This window comes from Parasteatoda tepidariorum, chromosome 4 (genome assembly GCF_982258835.1).
Source record: "Parasteatoda tepidariorum strain Cologne lab strain chromosome 4, Ptep-v5.0, whole genome shotgun sequence".
NCBI classification, from domain to species: domain Eukaryota; kingdom Metazoa; phylum Arthropoda; class Arachnida; order Araneae; family Theridiidae; genus Parasteatoda; species Parasteatoda tepidariorum.
Window position 1 is genome coordinate 42,370,162 of NC_141758.1, and position 16,318 is coordinate 42,386,479.

Genomic DNA, 16,318 nt, shown 5'->3' on the forward strand with positions numbered 1-16,318 from the left:
AACGATAAAATATGATTTTATGAAATGTGACTAAATATGATAACTGTGCTAAAATTTGGTATTTTTTCATATCTTAGACTGGCATTTTAACCATTTATTTGGTTAAATTTGGTTTTCAGTTTCGTACTTTTTACTAAATGTGTGATAATAAGGACTAAAATTTTAAAAACCAGTGTTTCTGTTAAACCAATACCACGTGAACGGAAAAATTACTAAAGGAATGGCTTAACCATCTTATATTTTAGTTTTTAACCACAATAATGATTTTTTTCCACCAGAAAGGTCATTCCTATACTTTTCCCAGAATTATTTTCTCCATGCAAAAGTTTTGAATTCCCAAAATGCTTTAATTTATTTTCAAAACGCAGTATGCAGTATTCCCTTTTATACAAACTCAATCAAAACATTTCTATAACATTATTATTTTTATTAACTTTTAACATTTTAGTTTCGCAAAACAATAATTATCGAAAGGATTTTCGAAATATAACTTAAGTTATTCGTACAAAAATCACTATAAAACCCATATTTTTCTTTCCTCTTATCTTCTCAATTTAAATACAACATTAAGTGATGCTTTGCCAAACAAATTGAAAGAACTATCTCTTTAATTCCTTCATGAAAACATTTTAATGTCTGATTTGTCATTAAAATTTATAATAAAAAATTTATATTTTAAATATATTTATTAATAATGTTTTTCTAGCCGACCGGATGGTGCTAGGGGTCAGGGAACTTGCCTTGCATGGGAAAGGTTCTGGGTTTGAATCCCAGGAAAGGCATGGATGTTCTTTCATTCTCTGTACTATCTGTCTTTATTCTGGAAGCAACGTTGGCCCACCTGATGTGGTGTCCCTGAAAGAATGGCTAGCAAACCTGTCCTGCAAATTGCCTGAATGGACGAAATGTTAACACAGGTGGGCATTGGAAAAAAAATAATAACGTTTTTCACGAATACCTTTATCAAAAGGTAAATCTCCAAAATCCTTTAATAATAATACTTATTTCCTATTTTGTCAAAACTATATTCATTTAATAAAAATGTTTTAGTTCATCAAAAAAAAACTATTTTTTGTAAAAACCTATTTTTCAATTTTTTTTCTAAATCTGCAAACATTTATCGAAAAACATATTTTATAAATTCTTTTATAAAATAATTATGCAAAAATAATAATAATATTTAATTTTTTTGTCATGGTTTACATTACCAGCCGGAAGACATATTAACAATGAAAACTTTTTAATTACAAAAAGTGTTTTATTTTCTGTCCGGGGTAGTTATCAAAATTAAGACATACGTGTGTTAAATCAAGTAATCGTCTACGAAAGTTTTAAAGAAAAAACTTTAAAAAGTTAACGTAGCAAAGTCAATAAAAGTTTGGTTTTTTTTTTTTTAAACTATGGTTTTATAGTTGTTATAGATTTTCATACATCATTTTTTATTTGCTGTTTAGAAAAACAGAGGCAGATACTCAATAATTTTCCGGCTGAAAAGTTTTTAAAACAAATCACGATTGTTTATGAAATTAAAAACAACAAGCATATTTATCATTTTTTTTTATCTTTGAAACAAAGCTTATTCATTTAAACTATTTCAATTTTATTGTTATCGCTTGATAGAAAAGCTAAATTATTTGATATATTTTTTCATGTTTCAAAAACTGCGTAATGATGACAGAAAAAAAACATTCAAGCTAGTTATATGAATTTTTTTTAATATTTAGTTCTACAACACGTTCAAATCTTATTTATTTCTCACGATTTTCTAAAGAATTCAAAATATTGATCTCGAGTTATAAATACATTTTCAAATTTATGTTTTAGCCCATTGCTTAGAAAAACCAATAGCTCACTGTGTGATTAAAGATCAGTTAGAAAAAGTTCATATCGCATAAAAGACAAAATTAATAAAAGGTAAAACTCAATAAATTTTTATCAAAAAAGAAAAAAAAACATTTGGCATATTTACACTCAGAATATGAGATATCACAAAAAAATAATTTAATTGAAATCAAAAAAAGAATTCATCTTAAACAAAATACTTAAAATTTAGCTGTCTAATCGTGGATAAATATCAGAAATGAATAATGAAATCGAGGTAAAAAAAAGATTTTCAAAAACAAAAGGTCTGAATTTACTTATAGATCACATAGAAAAAAAAACATTTTGGTAAAATTTCCGTACTGTTTAGTATTGACATTTCTGGTTAAAAAAATAATAATAATTTTGTTTAAAAAAAACCCAGAATATTGGGTACTATTAATTTATGTGGTAATTCTTCTGTTCGTATGGTAAATAATATGGTCCATATGGTTTTGTAAAAATTCAGGTTTTCAAAATTTCAGTTCTTATTATTACAAATATAGCAACAAATACGAAGCTGAATTCTCTGAGAATCTCTCTGAATTTACTCTCTGTGAAATTGGTAGATATAATAAAATATTAAATAAATTGACATCACAAAAGAAATTTTTTGAAACAAACTGTGTAATAAATTTACTCTATAAAAAATACTGATATCACAAAAGAATGATTGAAGTGACACTACAAACTAAGCGGTTTAAAACAGAATATTTGATGTATATACTCTTCAAATATGGACTGATATCACAAAATTATAATTAAGTTGTTATAAAAAAAGAATTTAAAAAAAGAATTATGGTATTTACTCTCTGAGAAAATGGTATGTATCACAAAATATTAATTAAATTGACATCACAAAGGAAAATTTTTGAAACAAACTGTGTAATAAATTTACTCTATGAAAAATACTGATATCACAAAATAATGATTGAAATGACACCACAAAATAAACGGTTAAAACAGAATATTTGATGTATATACTCTCCAAATATGGACTGATATCACAAAATTATAATTAAGTTGTTATCAAAAAGGAATTTAAAAAAAGAATTATGGTATTTACTCTCTGAGAAATTGGTAGATATCACAAAATATTAATTAAATTGACATCACAAAGGAAAATTTTTGAAACAAACTGTGTATTAAATTTACTCTATAAAAAAGACTGATATCACAAAAGAATGATTGAAATGACACTACAAAAGAAACGGTTTAAAACGGAATATTTGATGTATATACTCCACGAATATGGACAGATATCACGAAATTATAATTAAGTTGTTATCAAAAAGGAATTTAAAAAAAGAATTATGGTATTTACTCTCTGAGAAATTGGTAGATATCACAAAATATTAATTAAATTGACATCACAAAGGAAAATTTTTGAAACAAACTGTGTATTAAATTTACTCTATAAAAAAGACTGATATCACAAAAGAATGATTGAAATGACACTACAAAAGAAACGGTTTAAAACGGAATATTTGATGTATATACTCCACGAATATGGACAGATATCACGAAATTATAATTAAGTTGTTATCAAAAAGGAATTTAAAAAAAGAATTATGGTATTTACTCTCTGAGAAATTGGTAGATATCACAAAATATTAATTAAATTGACATCACAAAGGAAAATTTTTGAAACAAACTGTGTATTAAATTTACTCTATAAAAAAGACTGATATCACAAAAGAATGATTGAAATGACACTACAAAAGAAACGGTTTAAAACGGAATATTTGATGTATATACTCCACGAATATGGACTGATATCACAAAATTATAATTAAGTTGTTATCAAAAAGGAATTTAAAAAAAGAATTATGGTATTTACTCTCTGAGAAATTGGTAGATATCACAAAATATTAATTAAATTGACATCACAAAGGAAAATTTTTGAAACAAACTGTGTATTAAATTTACTCTATAAAAAAGACTGATATCACAAAAGAATGATTGAAATGACACTACAAAAGAAACGGTTTAAAACGGAATATTTGATGTATATACTCCACGAATATGGACAGATATCACGAAATTATAATTAAGTTGTTATCAAAAAGGAATTTAAAAAAAGAATTATGGTATTTACTCTCTGAGAAATTGGTAGATATCACAAAATATTAATTAAATTGACATCACAAAGGAAAATTTTTGAAACAAACTGTGTATTAAATTTACTCTATAAAAAAGACTGATATCACAAAAGAATGATTGAAATGACACTACAAAAGAAACGGTTTAAAACGGAATATTTGATGTATATACTCCACGAATATGGACTGATATCACAAAATTATAATTAAGTTGTTATCAAAAAGGAATTTAAAAAAAGAATTATGGTATTTACTCTCTGAGAAATTGGTAGATATCACAAAATATTAATTAAATTGACATCACAAAGGAAAATTTTTGAAACAAACTGTGTATTAAATTTACTCTATAAAAAAGACTGATATCACAAAAGAATGATTGAAATGACACTACAAAAGAAACGGTTTAAAACGGAATATTTGATGTATATACTCCACGAATATGGACTGATATCACAAAATTATAATTAAGTTGTTATCAAAAAGGAATTTAAAAAAAGAATTATGGTATTTACTCTCTGAGAAATTGGTAGATATCACAAAATATTAATTAAATTGACATCACAAAGGAAAATTTTTGAAACAAACTGTGTATTAAATTTACTCTATAAAAAAGACTGATATCACAAAAGAATGATTGAAATGACACTACAAAAGAAACGGTTTAAAACGGAATATTTGATGTATATACTCCACGAATATGGACAGATATCACGAAATTATAATTAAGTTGTTATCAAAAAGGAATTTAAAAAAAGAATTATGGTATTTACTCTCTGAGAAATTGGTAGATATCACAAAATATTAATTAAATTGACATCACAAAGGAAAATTTTTGAAACAAACTGTGTATTAAATTTACTCTATAAAAAAGACTGATATCTCAAAAGAATGATTGAAATGACACTACAAAAGAAACGGTTTAAAACGGAATATTTGATGTATATACTCCACGAATATGGACAGATATCACGAAATTATAATTAAGTTGTTATCAAAAAGGAATTTAAAAAAAGAATTATGGTGTATTTACTCTCTGAGAAATTGGTAGATATCACAAAATATTAATTAAATTGACATCACAAAGGAAAATTTTTGAAACAAACTGTGTATTAAATTTACTCTATAAAAAAGACTGATATCACAAAAGAATGATTGAAATGACACTACAAAAGAAACGGTTTAAAACGGAATATTTGATGTATATACTCCACGAATATGGACTGATATCACAAAATTATAATTAAGTTGTTATCAAAAAGGAATTTAAAAAAAGAATTATGGTATTTACTCTCTGAGAAATTGGTAGATATCACAAAATATTAATTAAATTGACATCACAAAGGAAAATTTTTGAAACAAACTGTGTATTAAATTTACTCTATAAAAAAGACTGATATCACAAAAGAATGATTGAAATGACACTACAAAAGAAACGGTTTAAAACGGAATATTTGATGTATATACTCCACGAATATGGACAGATATCACGAAATTATAATTAAGTTGTTATCAAAAAACAATTAAAAGAATAATTATGGTATTTACTCTTTGAAAAATTGGTATATATCACAAAATATTAATTAAATTGACATCACAAAGGAAAATTTTTGAAACAAACTGTGTAATAAAGTTACTCTATGAAAAATACTGATATCACAAAATAATGATTGAAATGACACCACAAAATAAACGGTTAAAACAGAATATTTGATGTATATACTCTCCAAATATGGACTGATATCACAAAATTATAATTAAGTTGTTATCAAAAAGGAATTTAAAAAAAGAATTATGGTATTTACTCTCTGAGAAATTGGTAGATATCAAAAAATATTAATTAAATTGACATCACAAAGGAAAATTTTTGAAACAAACTGTGTATTAAATTTACTCTATAAAAAATACTGATATCACAAAAGAATGATTGAAATGACACTACAAAAGAAACGGTTTAAAACGGAATATTTGATGTATATACTCCACGAATATGGACAGATATCACGAAATTATAATTAAGTTGTTATCAAAAAACAATTAAAAAAAATAATTATGGTATTTACTCTTTGAAAAATTGGTATATATCACAAAATATTAATTAAATTGACATCACAAAGGAAAATTTTTGAAACAAACTGTGTAATAAATTTACTCTATGAAAAATACTGATATCACAAAATAATGATTGAAATGACACCACAAAATAAACGGTTAAAACAGAATATTTGATGTATATACTCTCCAAATATGGACTGATATCACAAAATTATAATTGAGTTGTTATCAAAAATAATTTTTAAAAAATAATTATGGTATTTACTCTCTGAGAAATTGGTGGATATCACAAAATATCAATTAAAATGACATCACAAAAGATGATATTTAAATCAATGTTTAATCAATTTATTTTCCGAGTTTATATTGATAGACTTATTCTGATTTAAGCGACTAAAATCAATAATATACTCACATTATAATAATCGTTGTTTACAAATATATTAATGAAGTTAACTTCTCATCAGATAATATGATATGTGCTATAATAGCTTAATAATTGAATTTACATTAATGAAACTGAGGATTAAATGATTTGTCGGTATAATGTCCATTAGGGTCCTATTTAAACAACAGCTTCTCAAGTTTCAAGTGTAGACCGTTAAAAATATTTGATTATATTATAATTATGTACACTTCCTTTATTTAAGTTAATTAGACTATAGGCTCTAAAATATTTGTAATCTCAATGATTGTATTAAATAATGTATTAAATAATTATATAGTTTTATGTTGGCATACTTATTCAATTCTATATCAACTTGAAACTATTAATAATGGAACTGCCCACAAAAAAGGATCGCAAAATGTAAATGAAATATCTTTTTTAAATATGGAATTGTTAAAAAAGTTTCAAAACCTATAAAAATGTAGAAAAAGATTTTAGTATTGAGGCGCTAAATAATAGAAATGTTTAACTTTTTCAACTCAATATCAATTAAAACTATTAAATGTCAAACATCTTGTTCATATAAGAACAGCCAACTGTTTGTTAGTACGTAAGGAAGACAATAGTTTGCATATGTAAAAGGAACAGCAACAAGAGCAATACCAGGACACAACCCTGCAGAACTGCCCTAAGGTACATCTAGCAATTTAGTTGAATGTACAGTGCGTCAAAAAAAAAGCGTACCATCATAACTGTTGATCTAATGATCATATCCTCACGTTCTAAGACTCATTCTTAATGGTTCGAGGGGTTGACCTTAAATAAGCTAATTAATTAGTGCAGACGATATTTTAAGTTGGGAAACCAAACATAATATCTGCCTCATTAATGAAATGCTTAATTGATAAATGTTGTTGTTTAAATTGAACCACAGTAGCGCGTAATCAAGTAAAGAAATTAAGAGAACATGTCTCAACTTAGAAACAAAAGGGTTTTATTTTTCTTCATAGAGAGCAAATCTCTATCTCAAAATTATTCACAAGATTCACATTACAAAGCTAAGTTCCATAGTTTTGGGTAATAAAGTTTAAGAATTAAATTATATGGTTCAACTTAGAAATATTACAAGGTTTTATTTTTCCTCAACTAACGAGAAAATCTAAAATTGTTTCACAACTTTTTCTCTTATGGTCTACTTTAAGGACAAACCATAATGCCGTTACTTTGTACCATAATCTGAATATCTGAAACATTAATAAGTTCTTTAGGTGGAATAATAATTTAAGAATTAAGATAATATGGTATAAGGATATTACATGATTTTAAAACGATCCAAAATTTCTAACAAGGGTTAATTATACGAGTATACCATTAGATGAAAGATTCAAGAGGGATAGTGTTACAACAATCCTGGATGATACGTACATGCCTCGTGCTGACCCTTAAATAGATAAAATTCATTACGTGGGCTGATATTTCATCGCGAATAAAAGCTTACAATAAAAACTTAAGTTTATATTTGCGAGCTTTCAGAAAAAAATTTTACTAGCTATCATTATTTTCATATATTTCGTCAATAATTATTTTTCATTTAAAATTCGGAAAATTTATTTCAAGCAAAAGAAAAGTAATATGAAACACTGATCCTTTAATCTGTGATGCAATAAATTTACCTGAAATTCATTCACCTAATATCATTTCTCGTTCAAAAAATTGAACTTATATTTGTTGTTAAAAATAGAAACAATCAGTGTTTTAAAACATTTTATAACTATAAGATGTAGTTAGATAAAGAAATTATATTAATTGAAAATTCCCTTTGAGTATTTCCATGTTATTATATTCTATATTAAACATTTAAAAGCTGGAATATATTTTGTTCCATTCTGATATATTTTGTAGTTTATAAATGTAATAAGCAATGTAAGTTTTTAAAATATATCTGACAAAAAAAAAATTCTCAAAAAAAGCTTTTACAGATTTTAAAACCATAATATTACAACAGATATTAATTCTATCGTATTGAATATTTAATTATTAAATATGAGAGTTATAAACATTTAAATATTGCTTATTTTAAAGTCGTATAAATGATTTAATTAGGGCTTTATAATTTCAAAATGTGAAAAAAATCATAGATAAGTACCATGCTTACATAATCAATTAACTCTAAAATATGTGAATTTATCATTTGTTCTTAATAAACTAAATTAAAAATATTGCGATTACTTATAATTAGAAAAAAGTAGAAAAAAGTAAACAAATTATATTTTATTAAACGTAATTGTCATTACGTTTATTACGAAATATTATAAACAATATTATACGACGGTTACGAAATATTATAAACAATTGCAATTCGTCGAAAATAAAAGAATTTGTGAAAAGTTTTATTGTCAGAAATTTTTTATGCTCTGAATTCAATTATCAAAACTGAAGTTTCTCATTGAAATTACGTTATAATAATCTTTGAAAGATTCCGAAAATGTTATTTTTGAAATAAAGAATTAACGAATTACATTAGACTTAAAGTTTTAGAAGTCATTAGATTTAAAATTTTAACTAGTCATAAGTTTTGTGAAAAAAATCTCTAAATACAAATATATGTTAAAAAATGTGTTAGTTTTCATACTTTCCCATGATGCATCAGAAGCAACCCTTTTCGAACGTTGAATTTCAAAACTGCCTCCCATTTAATTCCTCGGAGAGAAAAGGCCAAATATTTTGTAAAGTTTTGAATAGATAAACATATGTTTCATTAATCTTCATTAATTTTATTCATGTACAAAATTTCGGTGCAAAACTCATTACATTTTATAATCAAAACAATTATAATTAGTACTTCTACAGGGAAATTAAAATATCTATCATATTTCAGATCATCCTAAAAAAGAAATTGACTTGCTGTAAAAAGGTTCTATTCAACGAGTGGGCACAAAAGTATTGTTATTCATTTAATTTAATATAATTTAGGAATTTATTCAAATTCTTTATACTATCAATGATGATAAATAGATATTTAGTTTAAAATAAATGCAATTAAAATTTTTTCTGAACCTTTTTGTGTTAGAAAAGAAATTAAAATGTGTCTTGAAAATGAAATTATTACAAACATAATTGATTTTTTTTAAAATTCTAAAAATAAATATTATTTATATTGCTAAAAATTATGCTTTTTATTTCATTTAATCATGCTACTGAGTAGTTTTTTTTATTCTTATCAGTCTTAATTTTAACAGAATTTTGAATAGTTCGAGAGCCTGCACTGTAAAAAATTCCGGATTAAATTAAGGTAAGTACCGGCAATCAGTGTGCTAGTACTTTTTACAGTAAAATATCTCTGTATTGGAATAAGCTACTGGACAAAAACTCTGATGTGCTGTAATTTTTACAGTAATAATCACCGTAAAATCACTAAATCACTCGAATTAAATAAATATTGTTGTAAAAATTATGATTTAATAAATTACGGTAAAAGTGGATTTTGCGAATGGTGTACCCTCAATGCCACTGTTTTATTACGTAATTTGATCCGGAATTTCTTACAGTGTAATCCCAAACATGCTAAATAAAAATTGCCTTTAAAAGAACTACTGTAGAACATATAAATACAAAAGACAGCAAAATATATGTTTACATTTTTTCTCAAAACTAATGTACCTATTTTACGAAAATTTAGTGATTTATTTAAAAAATTAATTGCCTCAAATCGCTTTCTAAGATATGATTGCTTAATTCGGAATTTTTATGTAAAAACAGCATTAAATTTTAAAAAAAGTAGGTCGATGTACGTTTCCTTTAAATATAACGTGTTTTTTACTCTTGCACTCTTTGAGCACTCTTTGAGTACAATGTAAAAAATTTGGGATCAAATTATTATTATTGACCTTCTCCGGCACTTTGGGTGCATCATTCGTAAAATCCATTTTACCGTCAAATTCATTTCTACTGTAAAAGATACTATTATACTGTAATTTTCATGGAATACTTTATTAATTTCAGTGACTCAGAAATTTTGCGGCTTTTATTACACTGAAAAACACGGCTTATCAGGGTTTTTTCAAGTAACATGTTCTGATAAATATAGATTTCGCGGTAAAAAGTACCAGCACTCTAAGTATCGATACTTTTACCGTAATTTGACCCGGAATTTCACATTGTAATAAGTTTTTTCCATTGAGAGTACAATTTAGAGTGCTCAGATATTTTTCAAAAAACATAATCCCATTAAAGTTACAACATGTACAATATTTGTTTAATTTTCAGTTCCGAGTGCTTCGTAAATACAATTTTTGATAAATATTCTTAAAATTTCTGACAAAATTCAGGTAAGAAAAATGTACACTGTACATTGAAGAGGGGAAAAACCCAAAGGTTTTAAAAATCCGACCAATAATTAACGCAAAACTAAAACCATCATAGCCATTTTAATTGCTTGATTAAAGCTTATAGAGTCAGTAATAATAGTCAGATCTTGAAAAAGTTTTTTTTCAAGCTTAAGTATTAACTATCAACTAGAAATGTGTATAATTTTTCTTGCTTGCTTTCAATAATTTTACTTCGTTTTGGTTTGTTCTAATTCAGAATATATATTTTTGTTTAAATTTTGGCAAGGATTCTACACGGAGAAAAAGATTCTTGTACGATTACCATACAGTATCGTAATGACATTTCTGGTTTAAAAAATTATAATTCTGATTAATTAAACCGAAATAGATGGTATTTAAATCATTTACTTAGTAATTTTTCCATTCATATAGTAGCGGTTTACCGGTTTTCATAACAAAATTCACACATTTATTACCGAACAGCTTAGGAATAAAACCATACTTTATAGGTAATTTTTTTAAAGTGTCATTACCAAAGCACTTTGGTAAACATTACAGAGCTTTTTTGGTTTTCCTACAGAGCCAGAAATATGGTACATCTGGTAATTTTTACGATACTTTTTTCTCAGTGTAAATATTTATATAAAGGGTGGAAATTACGAGGTAATTTTTATAAGCACATACGCGTTGTAAAAGCCATAACTCCGAATGTATTTATTTATACAGTCAAACCCAGCTAGTGAACCTTCTAGGGACCGAAATTTTGGTTCACTATAACCGGAACTTCTCTATAGCCGTTTCGCAAACAATTTTAACTTATAGTTCCTCTAACTCCCCCTTTTTAATACACATTATTTAAATCAATGACTAATAAAATGAAATGCAAAAAGGACTGAAACATAATACATATTAACAAAAAATGTGTTAACTTTTATTTTTCATTACTCTTCGTCTTGCGTACAAAAATAAACAGTAATCTTTAGCTGATGAGCAAACCTCAACATCAGATATGGAAGCACTCTTCCCGACTCTCCGATAATTTTTCTTGAATTTCTGTTATTCCACTTTTTAAACCTGTCTCATCAGCCATTCGATCACATAAAAGTAGTCTCACCTATTTCATCGGTTTTGACTTGAAGCATATATCCAGATACTGGAAGATTGCGACTTCTTTGAATACTCAACCAATTCAATAATGCTATTAAATAATGAAGCAAACGAGAAAAATGCTTATTGCTACATTCCATGCTATAGATGGTTTTAAAAATCGTTTATGTATTTTTTTTTGAAGTAGAAAGTTCAAAATTATTTAAAAAAATGAAAAAAATAAGTCATTCGAAGACTGAAAAAAGTCTATAATATTCCTCTCCTTCCTCTCCTTTGCTGGCTCACTATATCCTCAAAAACTAACATTAACATTTCGTTCCATATATCCGGGAGTTCACTATAAACAGTGTTCATTATAGCAGGGTTTGACTGTATTTAAGCTTTGCAAAAATTCTAAAAATATATTTTATGGGGGGAAATTTTGAAACATCCCTTATTTTTTAAAGCGCTTTTAACTGAAAATATTTATATTAAAAAATCAAAAAATAAAATTGCACATACTTATTGAAAGAAAAACTGTGACCTATGCATGTAATTAAAATTTTCTACCTCTAGTGTTCTTCAAACTAAAAGTTTTTAATAAAAATTTGCATTTCCTGCTGCTATCCAAAATTATTCTAAAAAACGTATTTTCCATAACACTCCATAGAAGGTTTCATTTATTTAAGACAGCAGATGAAACTTATTGATTTCTTATTTCGACTTTCTTAAAAGTATAGAGCAGCATTTTAACAGTTTGCCGGTAAGTTTTTTTTTTTTTATTCTAAATCGCAGGTTTTAAATTTCCACTTTCAACTTAATTTGACAGCTGTTAATTTGAGTTTAGACCTTATTTTACGGACAAGTTGCGTTAAATTAAATTGGATAAATCATTAAAAAGATTTTTTTTTAAAAAATCATCGACGAAGAAAAGTTAAAACACATTTAGGGAAATACGAAAAACCTGCTAAAGGCGCTCAAAACTTTCTTTTTTGTTTGAAATCATTTTAATTGTTTTTCGTTTCTTGACGATTCAACACTGTAAAGAACTGGGGAGAAAGTTCTCATTATCACAACTTCTTAATAGAGCTAAGATTCCATAAAAAAAATTTAAATGAATGAAGTTATTAAGAACTTTAAATTTGTTTTTCATGAAATACACACTTATTAAAATGCATAAAATAGAACCCTACTCTAATTGTTTATGAGCCAAACTATAACTACGGTAGAGTATGTATAAAATAAAGTCGATTTGATCACAAAAATGAATTTAAATTTTTTTTTTAATAAAGTTTACAATATAATGCCCTGAGTGCCTGTTCTTTTTACCGTAATTCGATCCGTTGTCTTATCACATTACTTATTCACCACAAAGAGCGTATACAGCATCAATAGTATGCAGCATCAATAATATAAGTATAAAGCATCAATAATAAATTATAGCTAAATAATAATTAGTGTTATATTTACTTGTTGTTTGATCATCATGCAATTGCTTTTAAAATAAAAATAAAATATTTTTCAGTTTCAAACTATTAAATGAATAAAAATAACGCATATACTTACATAAGCGAGTCATTTTCGCTTCATATATTAAGATATCTTTGTCTAAGTCAACAAACTAATTAACCCATATATGTAGAAAAACATTTGCTATATAAGTATACAGCATCAATAATAAACTATAGCTTAGTAATAATTAGTGTTATATTTACTTGTTGTTTGATCATCATGCAATTGCTATTATAATGGAAAAAAATATTTTTAAAATTTCAAACTAATAAATGAATTAAAACATACTTACATAATTATACATTACATATTTACATAAACAAGTCATTTTTGCTTCATATATTAAGATAATATCTTCGTCTAAGTCAACAAGCTAATGAACAATATAAGAAGAAAAATATTTGCTATATAACTATACGGCACCAATAATAAATTATAGCTAAATGATAGTTAGTGTTACATTTGCTAATTGTTCGATCATCATGTGATTGCTTTTAAAATAAAAAAAGATTAAATTTTCAAACTGTTAAATGAATTAAAACAACACATATACTTACATAAACAAGTCTTTTTTGCTTCATATATTAAGATAATATCTTTGTCTAAGTCAACAAACTAATGAATAATATAGGAAGAAAAACAATTGCAATAGAATAGGATAACTCATAAAATTGCATTAAACAAATAACTCAGCATTACTCCTGGCTAAAAGAAAAGGGTATGAAAGACAAGTCGGTGACAGATGGAAAAATCCTCATAAATGCACTTCTTGTGTCTGTCTTCATGTCACGTGTGAAAGATGGGTATAATCGCTTGGAGCAAATGATTTGTCTTTGTGTTCTATATGGCATTAGATATTCTTATACATACGTGTCACGTTGAATTACTTTTATATTATGGCTTTTAATTCTTTTAACATTAAAATAGCATCGAAATTACTTTGCAATAAAGTGTGACAGTTTTGAAGGCAAATAAAATTTTATAATCCTTAAGACATTTTACATTGTCGAGGAATTTTAATTACTTTTTGTCTGTTCTGTTGGGATTTTTTATTTGCGATAAAAATAATTTATAAACCTATACCAGTAAGAAAAAAATGCTTACTATGAGAAACAAAATCTGGTAAAATTACGGTATTGTATGGTAATGACTTTTCTGATTAATAAAAAGTCTGGTTAATAACGCAATAATTTGAGGTATTAAAACCATTCATTTCGTAATTTTTCTGTTCATATGGTAATGGTTTACGGGAAATTCTGAATTTTTAATTTATATCTTTTATTATCACAGATTTAGTACAAAATTACAAAGCTGAAACGGAAATTTAACCGAAAAAATTGTTTTTATGCCATGCTCTAAAGTAACATGATAAAGTTATCAAACTTGACCACATTTATCGAATCTTATCACATATTATAAAAGCATATTTTATTCTCAATTTTAGAAAAATCATTACTAAAGCATTTCGGTAAAAATTACGGAGGTTTCTGGTGTTCCCATAGAGCTAGAAACATGGTACATTTGACCATATTCTGGTATTTTTGATCATGCCTTTCTGTCTCGGTATAGTAATCGAATACCATTAAAATATTTTTTGCGCTATATAGTGCTAAAAATATATATACTATATACTATTCACTCTACATATATCTCATTATATTATATATACATGCATATTTTAGCACTATATGTAATATTTTTACTTTTGATGATTCGGTGCCTCTTGAGCTGTATTTCGTTACTTTTGACATTCATTTCGCCTCAAAATCAGTGATTTTTCACTACAGTGTCATCGCAGCCAGAATATTTCGGGACTTAATTTCGTCTGTTTATTCACTCCTGATCGGTAAATATTACTTTAAAGAAAAGTCTCAATTGCAACATTCAAATTTTAGAATAAATTCTAAAAAAGAGTAGTCTAAATTATAGTCGGTTCAAGGCCATGGGGGCATTATTTCCATCCTCTATGAACCGATTCTCAAGCATTTTTATTTGAGTTTTAAATCGTTTTCTCAAGATGACGGGATTGTACAGGTGATAGTGCGTTCAGCTATCAAATAGGTTCCTTCCCTGACTGATTTCTTATTCACTCATGCTCTTTTTATGGTATAATGCATTTTCTCAATTTACAATTTTTGCTACATTACACACAATTCTTATAGACGAAATTTGTTTCCTCAAATATATTTAAATAGTATCTCTTTCAATTTGACAAAATTTTCGCTCGCATCATTTCTAGGAAGCCGTTTAATAAAAAACGAGGAAAATCGTGAAATTAAAAAATTTATTTTTCACAGTTCGTGTTTTAAAAATTTAAGATTCTAGACACGCTTTATTTTATCTATTACTGCAAATAAAGCAGTTCTGAAACAGCCCATTGTGAACCAGAGGAATTATAGAGGTTAAGGCTTTACAATTTCGTGATCAATGACATGAATGTGCAAGCAGAAAAAATTCTGCTAAACTGGCAATTCAGGTTACCATACTGTATAGTAAAGCCATTTGTAATAAAAAAAATTAAAAATATAAAAAACTTATTTCTGGTAAATAATAATTCTGGTTTCTACACAGGAAAGAAAATTTTTTGTGAAAATGTATGATAATGATATTTCGGGTGAAAAAAATCATAATTCTGGTTAATAAAGCCAAAATGCTTGTCATTTAAACCATTCATTTGTTTTTCTGTTCATATGATAATGGTTTGTCAAAAATTCTGGTTTCAAAAATTATAGTTTTTATCACACATTTAGTAAAAAATTCAAGATGAATAAATTTAACCTAATAAATGGTTTATTATAATAAATAATATAATATATTTTTTATAATAAATTAGATAAAGGGCTAAGGTATCGTGATAAAATTACCAAATTTCTCCACATTAACCAAATTTTATCGCATCTTATAAAACCATATTTTATTAGTAATTTTAACATTTTTTTAATCATTAACAAAGCGTTTCGGGAAGAACTATCAAGGTATTTGATGTTCCC

At 26.0% G+C, this 16,318-nt stretch overlaps 1 protein-coding gene across 1 annotated transcript in view; it reads right to left on the reverse strand.

Annotated features, from left to right (window-relative positions):
* Nucleotides 1-14,118, reverse strand: part of LOC107456452 (uncharacterized) — a 158,105-nt gene extending 143,987 nt beyond the window's left edge. The window contains exon 1 of the mRNA XM_071182209.2: nt 13,886-14,118. Within this exon, the coding sequence (XP_071038310.1) occupies nt 13,886-13,909 (24 nt within the window). The 5' untranslated portion in view covers nt 13,910-14,118. The remainder of the gene's footprint in view (nt 1-13,885) is intronic.
* Between the last annotated feature and the right edge of the window lie 2,200 nt (nt 14,119-16,318).